The 25,093-nt window shown below is 37.1% G+C and overlaps 2 protein-coding genes across 2 annotated transcripts in view; both read left to right on the forward strand.

Annotated features, from left to right (window-relative positions):
• Positions 1–203: 203 nt before the first annotated feature.
• On the forward strand, positions 204–6,151 carry LOC126185602 (inverted formin-2-like). The gene is made up of 9 exons (XM_049928142.1): positions 204–282; positions 444–1,039; positions 1,267–1,580; positions 1,708–1,824; positions 1,946–2,086; positions 2,177–2,355; positions 4,972–5,081; positions 5,251–5,426; positions 5,817–6,151. The coding sequence occupies exons 1-9, from the start codon at positions 239–241 to the stop codon at positions 6,006–6,008; spliced, it is 1,869 nt and encodes a 622-aa protein (XP_049784099.1). The 5' UTR covers positions 204–238; the 3' UTR covers positions 6,009–6,151.
• Positions 6,152–10,567: 4,416 nt separating this feature from the next.
• Positions 10,568–25,093, forward strand: part of LOC126099482 (inverted formin-2-like) — a 37,246-nt gene continuing 22,720 nt past the window's right edge. Inside the window, exon 1 of the mRNA XM_049910607.1 lies at positions 10,568–11,036. Within this exon, the coding sequence (XP_049766564.1) occupies positions 10,568–11,036 (469 nt within the window). The remainder of the gene's footprint in view (positions 11,037–25,093) is intronic.

The raw sequence follows: 25,093 nt of genomic DNA on the forward strand, positions 1-25,093 counted from the left end.
GGAATTAGAATCAACAAAACAACTAACTCATCATCAGTTGTTTGAAACAATATTCAAAAAGGTACACATTATTGTCCTTATTGCTACTGATAAACAGAAATATTTGTGGTTAGTGTGTGTAACTTCCATTAGTAAAAGTACCCATGTGTATTGTGCCACAAAGAGAACAGTAATTAATTAATTTTTTTGTGTCTGTTAACAGATAGCAGATACACCACATGCTGTCAGGTTCCACTCCATGCTACAAAAGCTTGCACAGCTAGATCCAACAAATCCAAATGTGTAAGTTATCAGAGCTTAAATTACAACGGAAATACTTGGCATAATGTTTACCTTATGATAAGTATAACTATGCATGCAATGTCTGTAACCCTCTGATGTGTACATATATTATATAACTAGAACTTTCAAGTAAAATAAAGGCAAAATTTATATGATTTCAGGGACAGTGTGTGGGAAGCACTTGACTCACTTTCATCTGAAGCTATAAAACCTGGGTTTTCTATCCACAAAAAGCCAGCACAAACTCAAAAATATCATGAAAGAAGAGCTGACAGTATTAACAAAACACATTCTTTTGATATCCTTAATACAAGCACAGTGTCTACACAGACCGAGGTGGAATATACCAGAGAAGTAAAGCAACTTTGTGATAATGAGAAACAGCATCAGTTGTCACCATCAGAAGCAAAACTGTCATTCCCAGCACCACCTCCTCTTCCTCCTCCTCCACCTTGTCTGCCACTGCCACTTATTACAGTGGTGTCATCAGCTATTCCATCAGCTTCAGGGGTGCTATCACCTTCATCACTTGCAGGTTACAGTTCTCAAAAAAAAAATCATGTACCTTCACCTCCTCCAATTCCCAATAGTGACAGCTTTGAAACACTGATGTTACATAGGAGACATTCACTTCCAGCACATTTACCAGATTCTGCAAGTTTGTGGACACCAGTAAAAGACAAGTCTAACACACTACCACTGCCCAAGCGGAAGATGAAAACCCTAAGCTGGACAAAGATTCCAGTCTCTATGATAGGTAAGAAAAATGATGATTTACTCACTTCATGGTACTATTATGTTCATTATAGTTGTAATAAATACAGAAGATATAAACAAATTTTAGATTTGTTCAACAAAATGTGTAGTAATAACCACAATGACAGCAATATGTATAGTGATTTTATTCATCTTCTGTAGGTAAACACAGATTTTTGATTGTTTACTGCTGGAAAACAGCTCTAACAGAAGTCTTATTCTTTGCAGGTGAATCTGTATGGACTGAAATGCAGAGCGAAGCAAAGAGTCTTAGAGTGGATTTCAAGCAAATGGAAGAACTGTTCTGTCAGAAAACTGCTACTGTGAAACATCGAAAGTCTTCTCCAGTAACACTTCCATCACCAATAACTCCCAAGATCACTTTATTGGAAACCAAGAGAGATTTGGCAGTAAACATTTATCTAAAACAGTTCAAATTGGGAGGAAAAGCAGTCATAGAAGTTATAAAGAACCTTAAAGGAGGTGATATAGGTCCTGAGAAACTGAAAGCTCTCTTGCCACTACTTCCCACAGAAAAAGAGGTAGGCCTAATGTATGACAGTTTTAATTTTAGATCATAGTAATTAACACAATTAAAACACAATACATACTATTGCAGGGAGCTCAAAAATTATACATTAACTGAGAGGTTTGTCTTATCTGTTACAGCTGACTTCAGTCAGATCCTATTCTGGAGATCTGGATCGTTTAGGAGAGGCAGAGAAATTTTATCTTCAGTTATCAGAAGTACCTTCATTTGCCCTCAGGATTAGGGCAATGTTGCTTGTAAGTAGAAAGTCATGTCTCCATTATCAACACCATATTGCCAAAATAATAATAATAATAATAATAATAATAATAATAATAATATATCCTGACTCATTTCTGTGCATCAATTAATTTGCAGAAAGAAGAGTTTCCTTCAAGAACATCTGAACTGAAAGAACAACTAAATGCTGTTGCAGATGCATGCAATAAGCTGAAGGCTAATAAATGTTTGAAAGAATTTCTAGCACTAGTACTTCAACTTGGAAACTACATAAATGCTGTAAGTATTCCTAACATGAAGCTTTTGTGAGAAGTAAATTGATAAGTAAAAAAAGGAAAAAAAATGTAAGGTACTGTGTGTTTGTTCCAGGGAAGCTATGCGGGCAATGCAGCAGGCTTTACACTCAGTACACTACCAAAGCTCCTAGAAATAAAAGCAAACAAACCAAGGCTGACATTCTTGCACTATGTGGTAGAAGTTGCAGAAGCTAACAATAAGGAAATATTACAATTCACAGAAGATATGAGTAACATGAAAGAAATGGCAAGGTAAGAGTCCGTTACAGTCATAACGTTAAAATTGGCAATGCTTGGGGCTCTCTAATTATTACTAGAGAATCTACTTATAAAGATTTCATTCTTTTTGATTCTAGTACAAATAAGAGCATTAGTTATTTAAGTGTGCTTATGCCTTAATATCTGCTCTGTGTGTGTTTATTTTTTATCATATTGACACTAGAGTCTCGTAATATTCAATATACTTGAAACCTTGTTCATCTTCTCCATACCTTTACTACAATATCCATTGAATTTTTGACCTAAATAACACTAATTTTGACAGACAGAATTTTCAACCTTGCTCTTGCATTTTATCTGTTTGTTTCTCAAAGGTTACATATCTGCCACCTGTCATTTCCCCCTAACCACTCTTATATTTATAAATATTAGCAAAGAGTTGAAAAGGGCCCACTTTTATTGGTCCAATTTTTACATTTGTTTTCTGAATTGGAAATAAATTTGTAATTAAGTATCTCATTTGTACAACATTTCACTTTTTCAAAGGATATTGTTATAAACTAAAAAGTAAAGTAAAGGAATATGGTATAAATGGCTGGGAGACCCTGAAGGGCAGGTATCTTTCCTTCACAAAGTATGAGAGCCGTGTGCATAAGCCTGTTTGTTAAGTGTAGGTGGCTGTAGTATTTATCTGCTGACCCCGGGAAGTGAATCTCAAGTAAAATGTCTCCTGTGTACAGGAATATACAGGGTGATTACAATTAAAGTTAAACTTTCAAACCACTATAGAAAAAAACACCACTGGTTGGAATGACGTCGAATTTCAACATAATGTTATTGGAAAAGGGGGAAATGTAAGGCAGAAGAAAAATAAATAGTTGCAAAATGTAGCAATAGGTGGCGCTGTAAGCATCATAAATTTAATAGTGGTTGACTACAAATGACAAATTAATCATACAACAATGCCTAAGGTATATGTTTGTCACTAAACAAACTGTACTACTCAGTGTGTATGGGTGTACAGGTGTGATACTGATAGTTACATAAGCCCATCCACCACAGTAAGATCATATCACTTTGGACGGGACAAATCAGCATAAAAAGCACTTTTTTCTTCTGCCCTATGTTTTGCCCCTTCTCTGAAGCTATTCCGTTGCATTTTGATGTCATGCTGACAAGTGGTGTTATTTCTACAACACCCTGAAAGTCTAACTTTAATTATAATCACCCTGTACATATTGGGTGTACAAGAACACATTGTTGGATATAATAGAAGGAAACATTCCACGAGGGAAAAATATATCTAAAAACAAAGATGATGTGACTTACCAAACGAAAGCGCTGGCAGGTCGATAGACACACAAACAAACACAAACATACACACAAAATTCAAGCTTTCGCAACCAACGGCTGCTTCATCAGGAAAGAGGGAAGGAGAGGGAAAAATGAAAGGATGTGGGTTTTAAGGGAGAGGGTAAGGAGTCATTCCAACCCCGGGAGCGGAAATACTTACCTTAGGGGGAAATAAGGACAGTGTGTGAGTGTCTGTGTATGTGCGGTTGGATATGGGTGTGTGTTCGAGTGTATACCTGTCCTTTTTTCCCCCTAAGGTAAGTCTTTCCACTCCCGGGATTGGAATGACTCCTTACCCTCTCCCTTAAAACCCACATCCTTTCGTCTTTCCCTCTCCTTCCCTCTTTCCTGATGAAGGAGCCGTTGGTTGCGAAAGCTTGAATTTTGTGTGTATGTTTGTGTTTGTTTGTATGTCTATCGACCTGTCAGCGCTTTCGTTTGGTAAGTCACATCATCTTTGTGTTTAGATATATAGAACACATTGTTGACAACATATGGAAGTTTGGGTCAGATAGCCAAATAGCAAAGCAACCACTCACGATAAGCAGGAGAGCTGGATTCAAATTCATGTGCAGCACAAATTTTCACTGTTGTCATTCCACTACACAGCCGATAGTTTTCCATATTCAGAACTGCAAATACATTTATTGTATTTCATAATGGCTGTAGTTGCTGCTGTCTCAGTTCCTTCTGACATATACATGTGGCTGAAGGAATATAGCATCATAATTCGGAATAACACAGGCATTGCAATATCATATTTATCCCCTGACACTTTGCAAGAAACTTTCAAGTAAAATGTATCCCCTGTATGGGATACACATAGTGGATGTACAAGTACATGTTTAGTCAAATTGTTGATGAAAAATGCATGTTTGGGCCTGGGCATGTGCTATCAGTTTCCATTTGTTTCTACTTGAGAATAATGCACACCATTTGAAAACATTCTTTAGCATTCAAGAATATTTGTAGAAGCTCTAGAAAATCAAAGGACAATTTTCACGTTTTTTTATTTTTTTATTTTTAAAATTACATTGATATGAAATATCGAGATGTTCTAGTGACCCCCATAATGTGAAGATGACTACTTCAAACACTCTTATCTCCACGACAGCAACTGGTACCACTGCATACTGAATATATAATGACTGTAATGTGGAATAGGTGAACTTGCATCAAGAGTGCTCATTACTACATAATGATGTATTAACAAAAATGTTGTGTTTATAAAACAAATAACAAAATAATTACTTCCAAACAGAATGTCTGAATGAAAGATGGTTTACAATGTTTCAGGCTATCAGTGGAGCTGCTCCAGGAAGAAGTGATGAAACTTATTAGTGATGTCAAACATGTTGCATCACAGCTGAAGGAAGATACAAGTGGAATCAGGGTGCAGTTCAAAGGTAATGAACACAACTTCCAGCACTGTTAATTTAAATAACCTTGTTGCATAAATAAATACTTCTTCATCCCATAGTCTCCGATCATGATATAAAATAGATCTACAAATTATTCTCACTTTAGAATTTGTGCTTGCTATTGTTAAAATCTGTTTTGCTCTTCTTTCCACAGATTTCTTTAAGGCTGCTTTGAAATGCAGTAATGAACTTCAGCAGGCTATGAATAAGGTGAAGGCTTGTACTCATGCTTTAGCCAAACATTTCTGTGAAGATCCTAAGAAATTCAAGCCAGAAGAATGTTTCCATTTGTTTGCTGAGTTTTTTACCATAATTCAGAGAGTTCGACTGGTGAGTTTCTGAGATTAATTTTGAAACTTTCCTTTATATTATCATTTCCGTTACATTTTCAGTCTGTAAAATAGTGATATTTGTAGCCATCAGAAGCTGGAACAATGCTGGCAAGTAACAATAAACTTCAGCAGCCATGATGCAATTGTTGATCATTTAAGGTATTAGGAAGTAGACATGGAGTATTGAAAGTGCCATTCCAAAAGCCAACTGCATGATAATGTCTTTCTGCTCTGTTTTTTTCAGACATCAGTCAGTTTTACTGACACAGTTAATTTTGTTCAACAGATGCAATTTATTGTTTTAAGTAAGAAGTAAAACAATGCTTACTCATTTAAATTTGTATCTGACTAACGTTACTTTATACTGAAAACACAAATTTTGCAACAGGAAAATGAAGAGAAAAGGAAATCAGAACAACAGCAAATTCAAGAGCAGATGGAAACAAACAAACTAATTGCAAACGGAGGTAGAGGCAGAAAAAAGTTTTTACCACATCGACAATATACTGCAGCTAAACAGATTTTAAGGGATATTTGCAGTAAAAATTTCAAATTACGTCGAACTGAAGCTCAGTACTGAAAATTTAGTGCTATGAAGTGGAAATTTGTACTGAATCATTGTGAAATATGACGTGTGAATTAATCTCATAAGTATTTAACTGACTTGTTCCTTCATACCTAGGACAGGACACATTTAATGTCATGGCTCAGTAGCTCTTTATTGTCAGTCTACTGTCTACTATTTCAATGTGTTTTGCAAACATGACTTGTCCATATATGTAAATGATTTCATAAATAAATTTTTTATAATTAAATGATAGAATCAATGTTCATCTATTTCTTTTAGGGTAATTTTCAAAGAAATTCATCACATCCTTTCTTTCCCAGCATTGTACACAACTCTCATGCAAACCATTAATGCAAGCCAATCAAAAGTAGTGAACTATAAAGGATAGGTGAATACATCAGCTACTGAGTCACATTTAATTATTTGGAATTTACAGATGGGTGCATATAAAGCAACAGCTTCAACTTTAAACTATTAATGTCACTAACAATGCTGGAGTCCACACAATCAGAAAAATTTTGAGCACAAATAATTCAGGTTTAATGAATATGTCACTATCAAACAACTAATTGGCTTTCGTAGTCACTTTATAGAAACCCTCAGTAAAGAAGAAAAGATGTCAACAAAATGAAAAGAAAACCATTGTTATGCAATACTTATTCTATGACAAAAACATAGTGATAGTTTGTAATTCTCTTTTAGCTTTAACATTGGTAGTGTCATCAAAACTTAATATGTAATATGATATCCTTTTGGTTATATATGTTCCTCAAAATGTGATGCCAGTTGATTAGTTGTTAGGTACCACATTTTCTTAGAGGAAAGTGAAAAATCTTCAGGAATGCTATTAGGGACAACCTTAAAAACATTACAAATATCATTTGGCAAATCCATAGAGTAACTGGAAATTCATTGCCCAAATCTTTACAGCAGTGGTGGATCTATCCTTGGTTTTTAACAGCCATATTGTTGACACACATTCAGAACTTGTATGGTTGTGTCTGATCTGAAAGTTCTGTAATCCCTTCATCATAAGAATAAACCTGATGTGAAAAGAAACACAAACGCGATGATTGGTCATAAGCCGTAGCACACATACGCTGATGGTGTTACGCTCTTGGAAGTAGGTCCAACTTATGTATTAGATATCTTATTACTAAGTTATGTTCATTGAAACTTTAAGATATTCAAATGTATTAATAGCCATCAATGCTTTTGTCAATCACACTTTCGCTATGTAGTTTTTATTTCAAAAATCATGTACAGTCACAGCCTCTGCAGCCTTGTGCTCTGATTGTCACACTGTTAATGCACAGTATGAAAATGTTTGAGGCAGCTTTCTATTTCATAGTGAAACAGGCGGGTGGAACATAGTTAGAAAGTGCCGAGAAATAGGCTGTGCTTCATCTTTTTCATCAATTTACACAGATAATCAGCTTCAAAGTTTTGCCAGAATTGTAAACAATGCAGTTATTAACAAAACCCACATTGAACGTGTAGCGCAGTTGGTAACAAGAAAGGCGTTCTTTGTGCATCGGTCCAAATCTCCCTGGTATCAATTTTTTTTCTCTGTCAGATTGAGATACCTACGTCTCGTAATTACAGAACTCAATATTTTTACAAATTATGCACGTCTTCTGGTTTTTAATTACATACTGGGTGTGAAATTTCTGTTTCCATTTCAAATACAAATTCTTAATTATTGATGTTTTATGAAAGACTGTTAACAAAAAGTTGCTTAAATTAAGAAAACATAACAATTTAATTTTTAAGGCGAAACTGAAAGACCAAATCCTCTTTATTTGAACTATGTCCATTGTTTTATACCACAGAGGTAAATAAGTGTCATAGAAACATAAAAAACAATCATTTTCACAGCATCGAGCATGTTATAAAAATGCTGCATTTTTACATTTGCTACTGTACCAATACAATATGAACCCAACAGAACTGATCTGGAGCCAAGCTGTGGGATTTGGCCCAAGAAGTAAGAAAACTGTTAAGCTGCCAGCCGTACTGGAACTAACGCACACAGCTTTTTCACACTAACTGATGAGTGCTGGCAGGATGTAGAACAGCTCGTCATAAAAAAAGAGAAAATGCTGCACCTTATTGGCTTCGTGGATTATGTTGTTGATAGGCTCGTTATTAATGTAGCAGGTAATACTTCCAGAACAGAAATGTATTTCTCGGATTCGGAAAAGGAACGAGCTAACAAATTAGCAGACGACTGACTGTACATAATAACTTCAGTGGCTTTAATATTTAAATATAAGGTGAAATCCTTCAATACTCTCTTACGTTACGCAAGGCTTATGCAGGAAAATTACCCTGTGGTTATGTCAGGAATTTTCATCTTTCTTGTTTTTAATTACAATAGGAAGGTAAAGGCACCAGTAGTTGACAGAACACCAACAGCTGACATTTTCAAATACAAGTTCTTAAAATAAGAAAATCGCGTTATTCAGAGATGGAGTTTTGACTGTTGTTATATGGTTGTGCCATCTGCAGTGTAATTTGATAACTATCATATTTTTCTAGCAGCCATCTTGAAGTGGGTGCATCTGTTTGTAACAGTGCATTTGTGTTTCTCTGCTTTCATTGATTTTCTTCTCAAAATCGATAAGGAGGATAAGTTTTTTGATGTGGCAAAGCAAACATAAGATATTATTATTTTTTGTGTATAGTTTTTTAGATGGTTCCAGTATTAAACACAGTAAGCAAATTTGTGAAATATTTGTGAATTTAGGTTGTGGTATGGTCAGGGATCAGGTGTCAAGTACTGGTGCTAATATATTCCTTACTTTTTACTAGTTGACACATCTGGCAACTACTGAGTCCAACAACTTTTTTAATACCTTTTTCATTCCCTGTATCCTCATAAGCTTAGCTCTGTGGAGTTTGTGTTAAATTTATCGTTGCATGTATAGATCCAGTAGTTGACACCCTATGTCAACCACTAGCTCATACCATGTCAACTACTGGCATTCAAGTAATGTGAATTTCTGACATTATGTTTTATATTATTTAGGTCAATATATTGCCAGCAGTAAAAGGGAAGATTCTCAGTTATCCAGAGGAACAAATGCAGCTTGCCATCGATGCAATACTTAATGGAATGCCTGTTTCTACAGCAGCAAAAAGTTTCTCGGTTTCTCGAATTACTTTAATGTACAAAGCCAGAGGGAAGATGCCTAGAAATCGTTGCATAGGTCCTGATACAGTTCTGACCAAAGAAGAGGAGGATTTATTAGTACACTGGATTTGTACTATGACTAAGGCCAGACTCCCCATAACAAAACACGAACTTCTGGACAGTGTGCAGCACCTGACTGAATAACTGAAACGTAAAATTCCCTTTGTTTGTAACCGCCCAGGGACATCTTGGTACAATGCTTTTCTGAAGCGCCAACCCCATATATTGGGATTAGAATATCGCAAAATCTGACATCACGCAGGGCACGAGTACAGCTGGAAACTATAAGAAACTGGTTTGATGAGATAGATAAATATTTAACAGAAAACAATTTTAAGTCAATTCTTCAAAGTCCCGAAACAGTTTTTAATTTAGATGAAACTGCTTTCTTTCTGAACCCCAAAGGAAACAAAGTGTTGGCCCTGAAAGGAGAAAAAAATGTGTACCAGCATGTGAATAGTGACGAGAAAGAATGTCTAACGATTTTGTTGACTGGAAATGCAAATGGTGATTTAGCACCTCCATTGACAGTGTTTAAATACATTAGAATATGACAGGAACTAGCAGAGAGTGTACCAAAACATTGGGGAATAGGTAAATCTGAAACACGTTGGATGACAGGCCATTATTCTTTGAATTTATAACGAATGTTTTCCATCCTTACCTTCTAGGAAAGAAAATACCACTGCTAGTCATTATGTTTATTGATGGCCATGCGTCACATCTCACCTTACACACTAGTAAGTTTTGTGATGAGCATGGGCTAATACTCGTAGCTTTGCTTCCACATTCTACACATCTTCTTCAACCTATGGATATTGCTGTCTTTCATTTATTAAAGGAAAGTTGGAAAAACAAGGTACATCCGTGGAGATTGGAACATTTGGATCAACCAGTGCTGAAGAAGATCCATTTTGTACCCTTACTGGAACAAACTCTGGATGAGTTCATTAAACTGTCTGTCCTGCAGAATGGATTCAGGAGGACTGGACTTGTTCCATGGAATCCAGAGACTGTAGACTACTCAAAAATTCCATCAGTGAGTGATGATGTTATACTTACCACTCACAGAACTGCCACGTCTGAAAAATTAAACTTAAGAGTTGGATTAGAGGTTCTAGAAAAATACATTGGGAAAGATAAACTGTCGTGTTTCGAGTCTTCAAGTGATGTGTGGGAAGGAAATATAAATAACCAGTCTTTGTTTTTGCTTTGGAAGGAAATTAAAAATGATTGTCATAATTCTATCCTTTCCCAGTCTTTTGATGACACAAACAACTGTGTGGCAAATCAAACTGAAAAAGTGGAGGAAGGAAATGTCCATCCACATGAAAAACAAAATAATGAAGTAATCGAAAATAAAAAATAGGAAGACATGAAAAGCTTGGCAGGCAACAACCAAAATAAAGAAAGAGAGGAGACTAATGTAACAGACCAGTGTGTCACACTCAAGAATTCAATGAAAAAGTCTGATTTTCCTCAGTGTGCTCTTAGTGGAAATATTAATAGGAAATCAGGGGACCAACTAATCCCCTCGCCACTCAAACATGCATTATTTTGGCCACAGAATACAAGAAAACAAGGGAAAAGAAGATTAAGAGAAAAACTTCCACATGTTGTGACATCCAACCAGTGGCAGGAATACCATCATAAGAAGGAACAACTGAAGCTACAAAGAGAAAGACTAAAAGCTGAGAGAGCAGAAGCACGAAAACTGAAGAAAGAACAGTCTGAGATTGCTAAGAAACTCAAGAAGCAAACTAAAGCAGAGAATTGTAGAAAGCCAAAAGTACACAAGAAAAGAACAATTTCAGTATCCTCAGATTCTGAAGATGAAGAATGGAGTGAGTCAGGCAGCAGTATGGATGACATTAGATGCTCCCTGATAGTGATTCGCAGACATCTGATGGCAAGGAAGACAACAATTCTGATCAAATAATTATACCAGAAAAAGAAACAGCAAACAAAGAAGAAAATATGAATAAATTTTATAAAAATGGTGAATTTCTTCTTGTTTCTTTTCCTGAAAAGAAGATATATTTCAAATATGTTTTTATTGTTCAGTGTGTGTTTGAGGATAGTGAAATAGAAGTAATGGCTCAAAAATTGTGCAACTGTCAGAAAAAAGCTTTTTATGTTGATGAAAATGATGTTAGTGTTATTAGTCCATCACAGGTTATTGACAAGCTTCCTTTACTACTCTCAAATATCACTAATGAACAATTGAAATATGAATTCCAAAACAGTATTGACTGTGATGTGTAGACTAAATTTATTTATTTAGTGTCAACTACTGGATATTTTTCCTGTCAACTACTGAAACTTTCATGTCTCACTAGTGTCAACTACTGATGACTGCACTTATACTTTTGTTATAATTTTTATTTACCATTTAATGTACCTTCACTTAGTGAATTATAATAAATATCAAATCGCAAAAGATCAAAGAACCTAAAGGTTAATTGTGTTTGTGCCCAACATCCACTTGTATTCATAAATATCAAATTAAAGTAGTTTCATTTCTTAAGGTGTCAACTACTGGTGCCTTTAGCTTACGTTAGCTAAAAATGATAATGTGTTGCGGCTTTCCTCTAGTGGTATAAGGGGCATATTGTGGGAGATTTGCAGTGTATTATTTTATTCTGCAGATAAATTAAATGACATTCAAAGCTGTATCGCTCCTCTGCTCGTTTCTTTTTATGTGTGTACTGCAGCTCAGTCACTATATGCTAGCTGTACCAGCTGACCGGCCAGTGCAGAATACATAATGCAATGTTTATGTTAGGTTTATTCTTATGATGAACGGATTATAAATGTAACTGATGTTATACACGTTTAATTGTAGTTAAAACCACTGAAAACTTTTTGCTTCAAAATCAACACACAGCAAAATAGTTCACATTCACTAATTCTTTTCCCTCAAGGAGAGAATTTAGTTTCCAAACTGTTGTTTCAAGTCAGCCACCTCGATTTTTGCATTTTATCATCTTGAAAAGTTTATTTTCAAAATTCAACAGAATATCAGAGCAGTCTTGTTACTCCAACAACATTAGAATCTGGAGCTAAAACAGAAGCAGTTGTAATAGAGGAATATTTGTTGCTAATAGGCCAGCTGGAGTGGCCGAGCGGTTCTGAGTGCTTCTGTCTGGAACTGCGCGACTGCTACGGTCGCAGGTTCGAATCCTGCCTCGGGCATGGATGTGTGTGATGTCCTTAGGTTAGTTAGGTTTACATAGTTCTAAGTTCTAGGGGACTGATGACCTCAGCTGTTAAGCCCCATAGTGCTCAGAGTCATTTGAACCCTTTGTTGCTAATAACAGTTGTGCAAAATATTTTAAAAAACAAAACATTCAAAAACTCAAAAAGGAACAACCTATTTCAAATTCAAAAGTGTTTCAGGTAAGATTTTAACTACTTTCAGTGTGGGAGCATTCCAAAAGATAAATGAATGAAGTTAAATACAGAAACTTGGAAACAAAAATAAATAACTTTATTTTCTTCCTCATTAAAGAGCAAAAAAGGTGACAAAAATTTTAAAAAGATGATAACCTTAAAAGTGAGAAAGGTAACTGAGTACTCACACTGAATGAGTAGTCATAGTTTTAGCCATCTATATGACATATGCAGTGAACTATTCTGACAGCAGATTTATCTCCAATAATATAGCAATGTGTGATTATCTGGATTTTGGATCTACAATGTGGATTCATTTTTTAATGTGGGTTAGGAGTCTAGCAGTGAGATGCAAGGAGAAATTTTAAACATTGTGGGAAAAGGAGAAACAATTACATAAAACATCTTATAACGTGGAATGCTGAGTTCATCTGTGTACTAATTTTGAGTTCCATTAATGATATTTTGAAACACTGTGTAGAGTGAAACAAGTTGAAAACATATTCAGAAGTGGGAATGGTAGGCGAGAAAGAAAATGCAAATAATGCTCTAACCTTTGCACTCGTTAAGATCATTAAATCTTTAAGTAAGTAGATTTCAGAACAGTTTCAGATGAATGTATAAACTGCAAACACTTGAAAAAAATTGTCTGGCATTACTTTTAATCAAAATATGGCAAACTTGAAGCTAATGTTGTGGCATTAGCTTCAGGGAGAACCTCACAAGCAGCCAAGAGATATATGGGCCAGCCAGCGGGCACTGCAACAGTGCTGTCACTGCACCCTGTGTGACTGTCAGTGGTAGTGTTGAAAACATGGTGTTTCCACAATTGAATTTTTGATTGGAGCCTGTCTCTTGCCATAACACCAGCTAGAGAGAGACTATAAAAGCTTACAGCCCAGGCGTGAGCACCATTCCTTCAGCGTTATGAATTCGACCAGACAGTCTCCGCATGCGTCAAATGTAAAGCAAAGCTGTTCCGGACTCATTGAGCAGCATCAAGAAGCAACTGAAACTGCTTATCTCTCCCTGATGCATCAGTCTTGACGGTTCCAGGTACTGAACTGGGTCTACGGAGGCAAGGTTGCGCATTGGTTGCCGTTGCCAGTCTCGGGTTTGACTAGGTGCCTGCGTTCTTCCCACCAGTCTCACAGAGCTCCACCCCCTCACTTTCTTTTATGGCACAAAGCTGACAAAATGACTTGTCTCAGCAAGGTCACTGCCTGCCGCCAGCTGCTACCTACAAGTCACAACCAGTTCCTGGGCCACTGTAAGTATGGCACCAGGTGATAAGAATGTTTCTCTTGAATAAACATTTATGACTACATATTCACCATAATGCTAGACAACCCATATCAATGCTTCCCGCACAAGTATTGTATATCCCAATCCAGAAAAAAGTGGCTGCATTAATATACCAAAAAGCAATTTATTCAAGTGTAATTTTCAGATGCAGGGTAGAAAACTGTAAATTATGTATCAGTATATAGTGTGGGGCGAAAAAAGAAATAATTACTGGTATTGGTTACGATTTCTTTTTTTAACTCAGCATTGACAAACTCGCTTTGAAAATTGACAACATAGGATGTGAAGAGGATGATAATGAAGAAACCAATTCAATCCAAAGGGATATCACAGCGATAAATATCTTGGACTTCTAGAGAACACTGGTTTAAATGGGTTGGAACAAGCTGCAAGGCTTACTTATGCAAAAAAAAAAAAAAGAAAATTGGCTAAGCTTTTCATTAAGGGCAAGAAGGGTGTTACATTGTAAGCTTTGCAAACAGAACTTGACATAGAAACAAGAGCTGCAGAGATTGACTGACTTGGTAGAAGAAGAAATGGCAATAGTCTTTTCAATAATATTTTATCATAATGAAAGAGATATTAATGACGGTTAACTATTCTAGTGTGTAACAAACAGTACAAAGGATCACTCAGGCAAATCTTCTATTTTATGTGCAAACTGAAGGTGGAGAGGGGAAGAAACGAAATGGGAGGGATCACTGCTGTCAGCTGTGTTGGGACATTATGTGGAACCTGCAGGTGTGGTAACCACTGTGCCATCCAGGACACTGTGTTATCGCAACTGCACCGTCTATCTCAGCTCACATCATGGCTGATCCACACCCTCATCAAGTACCAATTATCCATAGCCCCTGTCCATTTCCTCCATATTCTCTCTTCCAAGATTCCTACAGGAGGTTGGATGTATCCGTGCATCCGCACTGAAGGAGGAGATTAATGTTTAATATCCCATCGACAACAAGGTCAGTAGAGATGGAGCACAAGCTCAAATTAGGGAAGGCTGGGGAAGGAAATCAGTCATGCCTTATCAAAGGAACCATCCTGGCATTTCCCTGAAGCAATTTACGGAAATAAAGGAAAACCTAAACCTGGATGGCTGGACGCGGGTTTGTACCGTTGTCCTCCCAAACGTGAGCCCACTATGCTGCACACCCACTGCGCCATCTCGCTCGGTCTCTGTACTGAGGAAGGTGAATTTATTGCCCAGCTAGGAATATCAAATTACATATATGAATGTGTCGGGTCTGTTCTTTTGGACATTCATATATTTCTATTTTATGGCACCACAAATATGAAAAATTTAAAGAAAAAATGAGGCATTACTAAACACTAAGAAGTCTTTGCCAATAAGAAATAACAGAAGTTTCAGCAATACACATTTTGGAATCTCCACCACCGAAGATGCTATAGACATAAATAATGGAATAACTAAAAGTACAAGTCGGATACAAATACGAAGAATTTCAACTACAGTGCCAGCAGCCACAGGTCAAAAGCAAGGGTAAGAGATGCTTAATTGCAAGAAGTTCACCCAAAACTTGTAAGAATGCACAAAAGAGAAGAATAATGAAAATGAATGCACACACCGTTAAGAAAAAGTACATGTAAAAATGTCAGAGTATGTAACTGAAAAGTGAAGGCCCTAATTGACAGAGACAGTCAATTTACAACAACATGTTGTTTATGAGGCAATGGATGCTCCAGCATTACTCAATACAAATACAGCTCCACATCATTTGGGATAAACTTTGTTTCTCCTCAAGGATACTTTACAGGTATGCCAACTGGTGAGGTTAACCATATGAAGGCTACAACAGATATTTATGTGGTTTATGAGGACACCATGGACTTTGTTGTGATAGTTGGGAACAATATTCTAGACAAAACTTAAATAAGCAAGTGTGGAGTTACTATTAGGATCCAAGAGGGAGTAATTCACCAGATGTATATCCGTGTAGCACACAAACAAGAATTACATATAGAAAGCCTTCTAGAGATGATACAAAGGAAAATGCTGGATATGTTGGTTGGGACTAATTACACACCAACAAAGAAAATAACGAGAATAAAGATCACACAGAGAGAAAAACTGACATAATGCAAATACAGGAGATTATCATCATAAGAGAAGGCATTGTTGACAACCAAATCTATGAGTGTATTGTTAATGGAACTATACAACCAAATTCATCCTGACGCACTAGCCAAATTACAGTTGTAAAACGGAAAATTAGAGACTAGAAAACATTAAATAAACTTAGTTCCTTTCGGATAATCAAATTCAGTGCTTTATAAACACTGTTATTTGGACAAGAGCTCAAGACAGATATTCAAAACATGCTCACAAAACAACCTTATGACGACTTCTTAATGAGAGATAACTTATTCTCAAGTTCAATGCTGAAAGATAGAACTTAGTGCTTCCACATACTATTATCCAATGTGAAACCATCACATTCATCTCGCAAAACTGTACTAAATGAATTCTCTGATAACTAGCTAGAACACATTATTCAAAATCCTACTCACGCTGTAAACATTTTGGATCTAACATCAAGAAATAAACCTGACTTGTTTGAGAATGTCCATGTAAAAACTTGTATAAGTGACATGTGGCATTTGTAGCAACAAAAAACAAGCAGAAGGATTTATATATTGAGCAAACTATAAATAGCAGTCAAATGAAAATACGGCATATGGGAAGAAAGTAAGTAACCTCTTTATTATTTCAAATGTAACAGCCCTAACTGTTAATGTGTTTATCCCACGGTAGACAAGATCAATGGTTTCATGGAAAAATGTGTCAGTGGAGTTGAGACATAACTGAAATCACTAATAGTGTACAGAGCTCCAGGGCCCAATGGAATCACTAACAGAATCTATAATGAATTTATGCCAGATTTAGCTCCTCTTTTAAGCATAATCTACTGTAGACCCATCAAACACAAAACTCTGACCAGCAGTCAGAAGCACAGGTCACTTCCATCCACAAGCAGGATAGCAGAAGTGAGCCACAAAACTGCAATCCAATACCCTTGATATCTATTTGATACAGAATCTGAGAACATATTCTGAGATCAAGTGTAATGAGGTATCCTGAACAGAACAAACTCTTTCATACCAACTGCCACGGTATCAGAAAACTTCAATACTGTGAAGTGTAGCTTTCACTTTTCTCATATGATGTCCTAAAAGCTATGGACCAAGTCAGTCAGGTAGATGCAGCATTTCTCGATTTCCAAAAAGTATTTCACTCAGTACCACACCAATGCTTATTATCTATGATCATATGGGGCATCAAATGAAATTTGTGAATGAGTTAACGATTTCGTAGTAGGGAGGACACAGCATTTTATCTTGGATGAAGAGTCATTGACAGAGTTAGAAGTAACTTCAGATATGCTCCATTGAAGTTTGTTGGGTTCCTTGCTGTTCATGTTGTACATTAATGACCTTGAGGGAATATAAATAATAATGCAGTTATCTACAATAATAAGTGTAACACAAATATTCAAAGTATTACCAAGACTGGTGATCTGTTTTAAAAAGTTCAAAAATTTAAAATTGTGCACTTCACAAAACAAAAAACATACAGTTTCCTATGACTGCAGTATCAATGAATCATAACTGGAGTTGGTCAGTTCACACAAATACCTATATGTAACTGTTTGTAGGGATATGAAATGGAATGGTCACATAGACTGAGTTGCAGGTAAAGCAGGTGGCAGACTTTAATTTATTGTGTAGAATACCATACTAAGGAAATATAGTCATTCTACAAAAAACATTGTTTACAAATTACTTATGCAAACCATCCTAGAATATTGCTCAAATGTGAGGAACACATACCAGATAGGAATAATGGGATATTGAACATATATAGAGAACTACAAATGGTAACAGGATTATCAGACCCACGGGAGTGTGTCACAGAAATGCTGAAGACTCTGAACTAGCAGACACTTGATACAGGCAAATTATACTGAGAAAACTACTTAGACAAGCTTTAAGGATCATCTTTAAATGATGAGTCTATGAACATACTACAACTCCCTGTTTCCTGCTGTAGGTATTAATGGGACAAGATTAGATTCAATGCAGCACACACATGGAATTTATGTAATCATTCTTCTCACACTCAATATGTGAATGGAACAGGAAGGAGCCTTAACAACTGGTACCTCTGCCATACAACTTCCAGTGATTTGCAGAATATGGATGTAGATGTAAAAAGGACGTTACACCTTTAAGCAAATTCAAAAGGAAGCAAAACAAGATTATAATATGCCAGGGGATATATATATTACAGGAAAAACATCAGAAGCTTTTTAAATAAAGAGTGGAGTGAGGCAAAGAGGTGGGCTCTCACCTGTGCTCTTGAACTGTGCCCTTGAGAAGGTTATTCATGAGTGGCGCAAATAACTGGAAAACCAAGAAATTAAATATGGTGTCAGGCTGGGTTACAAGAAACAAAATCTTGAAATCAATTGTCTCTATTTTGCAGATGATATTGCAATTTTTTCTGATTCCATGGAAACAGCTAAGAGACAGATTAATGAGCTTAATGTACAAGCACAGAAGATGGCCTCTAAATTTCATTTGAGAAAACATAGTTTATAATTGACATAAATTCACCACCAAGGGAACTTGTGGTGGGCCAAGGCAAAATTAAGAGAGTTGAAAAGTTTAAATACCTCGGAGAATAGATAGCACCCAACTTATCAGAGAAAGAAGTCTTCATACCGTGCATGAACAAAATGGAAATGGCATTCCATTTAACCAAAAACATCTACAACAAAAGATCGGTATCATTCAATGCAAAGTTAAAGCATTACTGCAGTGTTATCCGTCTGGAGGTATTGTACGCTTCTGAATGGCTAGTAATGAACAAAGGACTAATCGGACAACTGGAGGCTAAGGAAAGGAACATTTTGAGAAAGATCTTAGGTCCCTTCAAAGAGAATGGGGAATAAAGAAGATGTCATAATCATGAACTGTATTCCCACATAGAGAAGATAACCAATACCATCCGGAAAAGAAGGATATATGTTTTATGGGCATATGACCCGAATAAGCCCTCAAAGCCTCACCAATCGTATGATCACCTACTTTCATGAGAAGAAAACAAAATTTCCCTGGTTCACAGAGGTGGAGGAAGATCTTAAAGAAGTGGGGATCACCCATGATTTCATCTTGGAGCATGTCCCATTCAAGGAGAAACTTATGGCGTGGCATATAAACCTCATAGATTTAAACATGTGTTTGTCAAAGAAGCTAAATCCCCATATGTGTTTCCCTTGCACTTAACAAGTTTTCATTGTATAAGGGGCAGCCTGCTTCATTGAATGACTAACTGTAAAAGTGAGCTCTTACCTTGGTTTATCAATATCATCGAATTCAATAATTTTTTGCTATTAAATCTGCTATAACATGGATGATGGAGGCTAAAAATGTTGTTTCATTGTTAGACTGTTAGCAGCTCAGATATGTCTTTCCTGCAAATATCATATTATTTTAACTGGAAACTCAGAAGGTGCAAGTTACGATATAATGAAACCCATAGGAGTTAAGGGGAGGTTCTGCTCAAGACCGATAAAAACGTGGTTATCCCACCCCTCAAATAATTTGCGTTCTGAAGCATATAGATAATACCTACAACATAATTTTTTGATTGGGAAACCATTTTACAAGTTACAGGATGTTGAACAGAACCATGTCCCAGTCAAAATATAGGCACCTGTAGGCAATAAATGAATTAGTTTAAGAAAAGTTTCAATCAGTACATGGCTTTCTTTCCAATCATGATCAGATTATAGAATGGGAAATGGTAATCTCCAGTTATTATTATTAAACAAACTAAACAGTGTATTTACTTGCATTTCATATTTCACACATCTCTCAATAGAATGCTATCATTTCATTATTTCACAGCTACTAACAACTAGAAGAGTAATAAACAACTGCTAAATGAAAAGGCAGATGAAGCACTTCGGCGATCAGATCGTGCTTAACTCGAATGGCGGGCTCTAACATCGGAGCTGGTCGGGAAGGCTAAAGGACAGAGATGTTGTCTGCCACGGTCGGTGTTACTTAAGACTTTATTAGCAATGTAGATTATTTGAACATATAGTTAAGAACAGTATGATATTAACTATGGAAATATGCAGTTCATTAATTTGTTGAAGAATGGAAATCATTTGTGTCTCTAAAGTGGAATGTAATTGTGCAGTTTCTCGTGTTCTGCCAGTAAAAAGCGAGTGGCATCCTGTATTAAAAAAACTGATTGGAAATTTAATTATTTCTAAAATAACAGTTCCTCACTAAGAGTTTCTTACAGCCTCACGATAACAGATCCACGACCTACGTGCTGTTTTCTGCACAAGGGACAACAAGTAAAGAAGACTGCATGTTGGTGTACATTTATTAGAACTTACACATTCCATTAAAGGTGGTGGAAGCAAATAGGCAGCTTGTGTGTACTGCAGTTTAGTACAAATGAGATCAGTGACACGTAATCTGTGGTAACACGGAGGAGAGAAATACAGGGTGTACATAAAGTCTAGAAACACTTTCAATTATTTATTGCACACTAACCAAACACTGTAGAGATATCATACATATATCATGTTGCAGAGAACCCCTGAAAGTTTTTTTTTCTTCTTTTTTTCTCCTGTATACCATCACAGCGTAGTTTGGTAATTTGCCAATAGTCAGCACTAGTCGCAAACATGGCGAGTTTAGGTGAGGAGCGAGCTTTCTGCGTGTTGGAGTTCAACAAAACCAAGTGTGCTCCAGCTGTTCAATGGATGTTTAGAACCAAGTATGGTAAGAATTCACCAAATGCATTGAATCTGAGCATGGTTCACCAAAGGTAAATGTTTTTTGTGCCTCGTCACATCGAAAACTGTATGGGCCATTCTTCTTCACTGAGAGCACTGTCACAGGATATTCCTAATTGGCCATATTGCAGCAATGGCTGATGCCTTGAATGCAATCAGACTCTCTGTTCATCTTTCAGCAGGATGGGTCTCAACCCTATTTTCATCGCGAAGTTCGTGGATAAGGAGCTGCCGCATCGATGGATTGGCCTTGCAACAGAAGGGGACAGCTGTTTCATAAAATAGCCTCTCCGATCAATAGATCTCACTCCATGTGACTTTTTTCTGTGGGGGGCACATTAAGGATCTGGTGTTTGTGCCGCCTCTACCAGGTGATGTAGCAGACCTACGGAAGAGATTACGAGAAGCGATTGCCACAGTTGACGATCCCATGCTGGGATGGGTATGGCAAGAGTTTGATTACCATATTGACGTCTGCCAGGTCACTCACGGTTTGCATATTGAATGTTTGTTAAAAAAAAATAAAAATAAAAATATAAATTCAGGGTTTCTCTTCAAAATGCAATATGTATGACATCTGTACAATGTTTAGTTCTTGTTCAATAAATAGTTGAAAGTGTTCCCGGTCTTGATGTACACCCCCTTTATTTTGAGGGAACGGTTTATTATATATATATCTACATATGTGTGTGTGACCGACAGGTTTACCGTTAACGTTCACAAGAAGACAGTAGACATTTTATATAGGACTGATGCCGGCATAGTACAATTTCTGAACCCCGATCAGATGTGAACAGTGGGCGCTATACGTCTCTGCAAAGCTGTATTGTACTTGTATCACACAGAGCCAATGTTTTAAGGAAGTAGTTTTTTCATTTTACGGTTCAATAACATAAGTTTATCGTAGAGAAACTGGGAAGAAGGATGTATGTCATCTGCTTGAAATATATTTCTTACACTGGAATATTAACAGCGCTACATTCCATACGACTGATAGGTTGGAAACGCAAGCGATCTAATATTATAGCTCATTTTAAGTGCAGAAAGTTGTAGCCTTAGGACTGTGTGTGTTTATGTTCTCTCTTACCAATACCTTTCAAGTACTGATCCTAGACTAGAACAATCCTTTAGAGTTGATAGCTTGATTGATTTACGTAAAAATGCATCGAATTCCATCCATCTGAAGCTCCATCACTCATAAAAATCACCCGTTTCTCGTTCTACTTAACTGTCAGCTATTACATGACGGCACTTTGAAACCTGTTACTATACATCGATAAGGAGTGCTAATGTCCTCGATATGGCCACATCTAGAGAAATCTTGTGCCCTTGGATGGGTGAGGACTCAGCAAGCTCCACTCATTCATGAGACGTGGATTGTAGCAGCATAATTCTGGTCGGTTGCAGATTAAATCGGTAATGGTGCTGCAGGGCAGGTTGGTCAATGACAGTGTGAGGAGGGTCTTTCACTCTCTAATTTTATCCCAAGAGAGCAAGAATGCTCTGTGACTCCCGTAAACATAGTGATAGATCATAAATTAAGCACTATGCTTGAGGTGTTAGAAATATGTAGAGCACTGTGTGATATGCTTCGATGGTGTACATGTTTGAGAATTAACAAAGCATGGATGTAGTGCACAGTCATCTATCCACGTTCGCAATGATATTCCCAAAGTGGAGAAGAGGTCGTTTAGCTATCATACTGAAGCTGGGAAACATGCAGTCGCATCATTGGTCAGTGTTGAAATTACTGTAAAATTGTTCATACTATCAACTGTGATGCTTATTATTAGAGTACATCAATGGTGTCTTTTCCATCCCTTCCATGCACTGGCACCCTGTTGGTTACAACATAATGATTGACTGACATCGCTTGTTTGAGTTGGAGAAAGAGTTTTGGTGGATGGATAACAACTTTTGGGGTAAATAGCACCGAAAGTGATTGCATACATGACTGCAATTATGATGAATCAGTTGAAACGGAACATAGAGTCATCAGCTACTTCATGACTATTACAGATGAGTTTAAATGTAGAACTCGTGAATCACTTTTTGACTGTAGTTTGGAAACCATCCACAACATCGTGAAACTCCCCCAATTTGCTTATTTTGTAACTCTCTTTTATTTAAAACCATCCAGTGTTTGTGGCGTGTTATGGTAGCCGTAGTAACAATATGATTATCATTATGCAACATCTAGTTTTCTGCAAGAGGTCGTGGATCAGAATGTCTTAATGTGACTTTAGAATCTGACACAGACCTTGAAGTCGTGGAAGAAAAACAAAATGCATGGCAGTGTTAAAAACATGTTACAGGAGAAAAAATAGTGTTTCAAACAACAAGACAGGACCACAGGGAGCGTCCCTTGTGATTTACAGTATAGTCCGTGGGATACGATCATCCTCCTAAGGTAAAGCTGATGGAACCTTAAACTGTCCTCTGCAGTGGATCAAAAGCTGTATATTTAATATGATTATGCCGCACTGGCAGCAGCAGCAGTTTGACAGGTAAATTCAGTGATGGATGGGGTGTCCCGTTAGGATTGCTAGGAGGAATGCTATTCTTGGAAGCATCACAAGAACCCTCTCTCTGTGCCAAAACAACATTGCAGCTATACGTCATCGCACCAGCAACAGCACCTAGGTGAGTTCTACATCGGACAAAATTAATGGAGATTTTATAGTTCACAATTTTTCTTTGTTGGATGGTAGGGAGTAACGATAATAGCCTGCTGGGCTGATAGATGGGAATGGACGTGGATCTGCCTCGGACTGTAGTATATGTATCTAGTTTCGTGGCACACCACAATGCGCGCATTTCCACCGAATAGTCAAAACACGGTCCTGTTGCACTAACTCAGGTTTTTCTGTTTCTATATGGGTTGCAGAAGGTGCTGGATATGGCTTTCTCTGACTTCTGCTCAGTTCTGGCTTAAATTGGAACGATCACATGTCCAAAGCTGCAGAAGTGGGAGCAGTTCCAGGATTCTTAGGGACTGACTAAAACGACGTTGGAATTTTACTGTAGCAGATAGGTTCGACAAAGGTGACCCATTTTGAGATATGAGAGTGCCACTTGTAGCCATGATCCAATGCAGGTATGTGGTTGAATGGAAGAACTTGATTCCAAATCGTAGACATCATTTCTAGCGGATAGCATAACACTAGAGATCTGAAAAGCTAGTGTACATTTCTTAAGACCTCAGTGAGTGCACCATCTACTACTGTTTGCGATCCTTCTCAATCAGTCATCGCCTATAACTCAGTGGATATTTCGCAGAACCTCTGACATGGTATCGAGACAGAATAAGTTACACATACGGGAGGAATATCTAGCGGCGTGAGGGAGTTGCAAATAGCGGTTTCATACAAAGTTCCTTAGCCGAATCATTTTCAAAATTCAGCTATTTTATCATGAGGTTGCATCGTGGGCTACATGTAACCAGACTGCTGGTCTGATAATACACACTCCTACGATCACCATCTAGGTATCTGTCCAGAAAAACCAATTCATTTGGAGGTAATGCCATACTTCGATTTATAAAGGCAGTATAGCTTATAACATGGATACTTGTGTGCACCTGTAGAACCAAGACCGCATATGATAGTAACATACAGCAGTTGTTGCAATTGGGTATTTTAACATCTGGCCGGTTACACCCCTTTCTAAGACACAGTGGTAACACCCACAAGAAAAACTTATGATACATGTCCTCCCATCGCTGATTTTCTCTCAGTATTATTTTGTATTGTCTGGAATCATTTATTGGCCAAGTATGATACTTACTAGTAGTAGGGGATGTGTGACAGGTTCACCTTGAGCATCAGGCTTATAAAGTACGTGTTTGTGTTCCGACATGTGCAAAGGAGATAACTGAGGAATATTGTGATAGCAGAGGGAAGAATATGTCAAGCCATAAGAATAGTACAGATATTTCTATTTCCAGAGCCACAGCCGTCAGCAGGGTGTATTTACGCTACTTTGCTCATCGTCTAATGTCGTTCAATTGCGACCGTGATTGTAACATTTAACTGTAAGTACAATGATAAAACACATATGTGACCGGTTTTCTAGGAAGATTCTGCCTATGTGTGCTTGGCATGCCACTCAGGTGATGGGAATGATTCACGTTTCTCGTTAACGGAGTGTCTGCCCGAATGGAGAGGGCTGTTGAAGTGTAGGAATGTATATGACTTAACCGTGTTGTCCTCTAGACGACTGAATAGCGAACTAATACTTAGTATGTGTTGGATAGCCTTCATGATCGTGTGGAAAATTGAGAAAATGGAAAATGGAAGTGTGTTTGCGCTGGACCGTTATTCCCTCCCATGTACATTGTTCGGTTGACTGCTTATACACAT

Source organism: Schistocerca cancellata, chromosome 1 (genome assembly GCF_023864275.1).
Source record: "Schistocerca cancellata isolate TAMUIC-IGC-003103 chromosome 1, iqSchCanc2.1, whole genome shotgun sequence".
NCBI lineage: Eukaryota > Metazoa > Arthropoda > Insecta > Orthoptera > Acrididae > Schistocerca > Schistocerca cancellata.

Bases quoted from the DNA above. Each gene is read 5' to 3' on its own strand.
- LOC126185602 (XM_049928142.1), top strand. From the start codon at position 239: ATGCTACAAAAGCTTGCACAGCTAGATCCAACAAATCCAAATGT. The intron at 1,825-1,945 runs GTAAGTAGAAAG...ATTAATTTGCAG, and splicing joins GGATTAGGGCAATGTTGCTT to AAAGAAGAGTTTCCTTCAAG. The intron at 2,356-4,971 runs GTAAGAGTCCGT...ACAATGTTTCAG, and splicing joins AACATGAAAGAAATGGCAAG to GCTATCAGTGGAGCTGCTCC.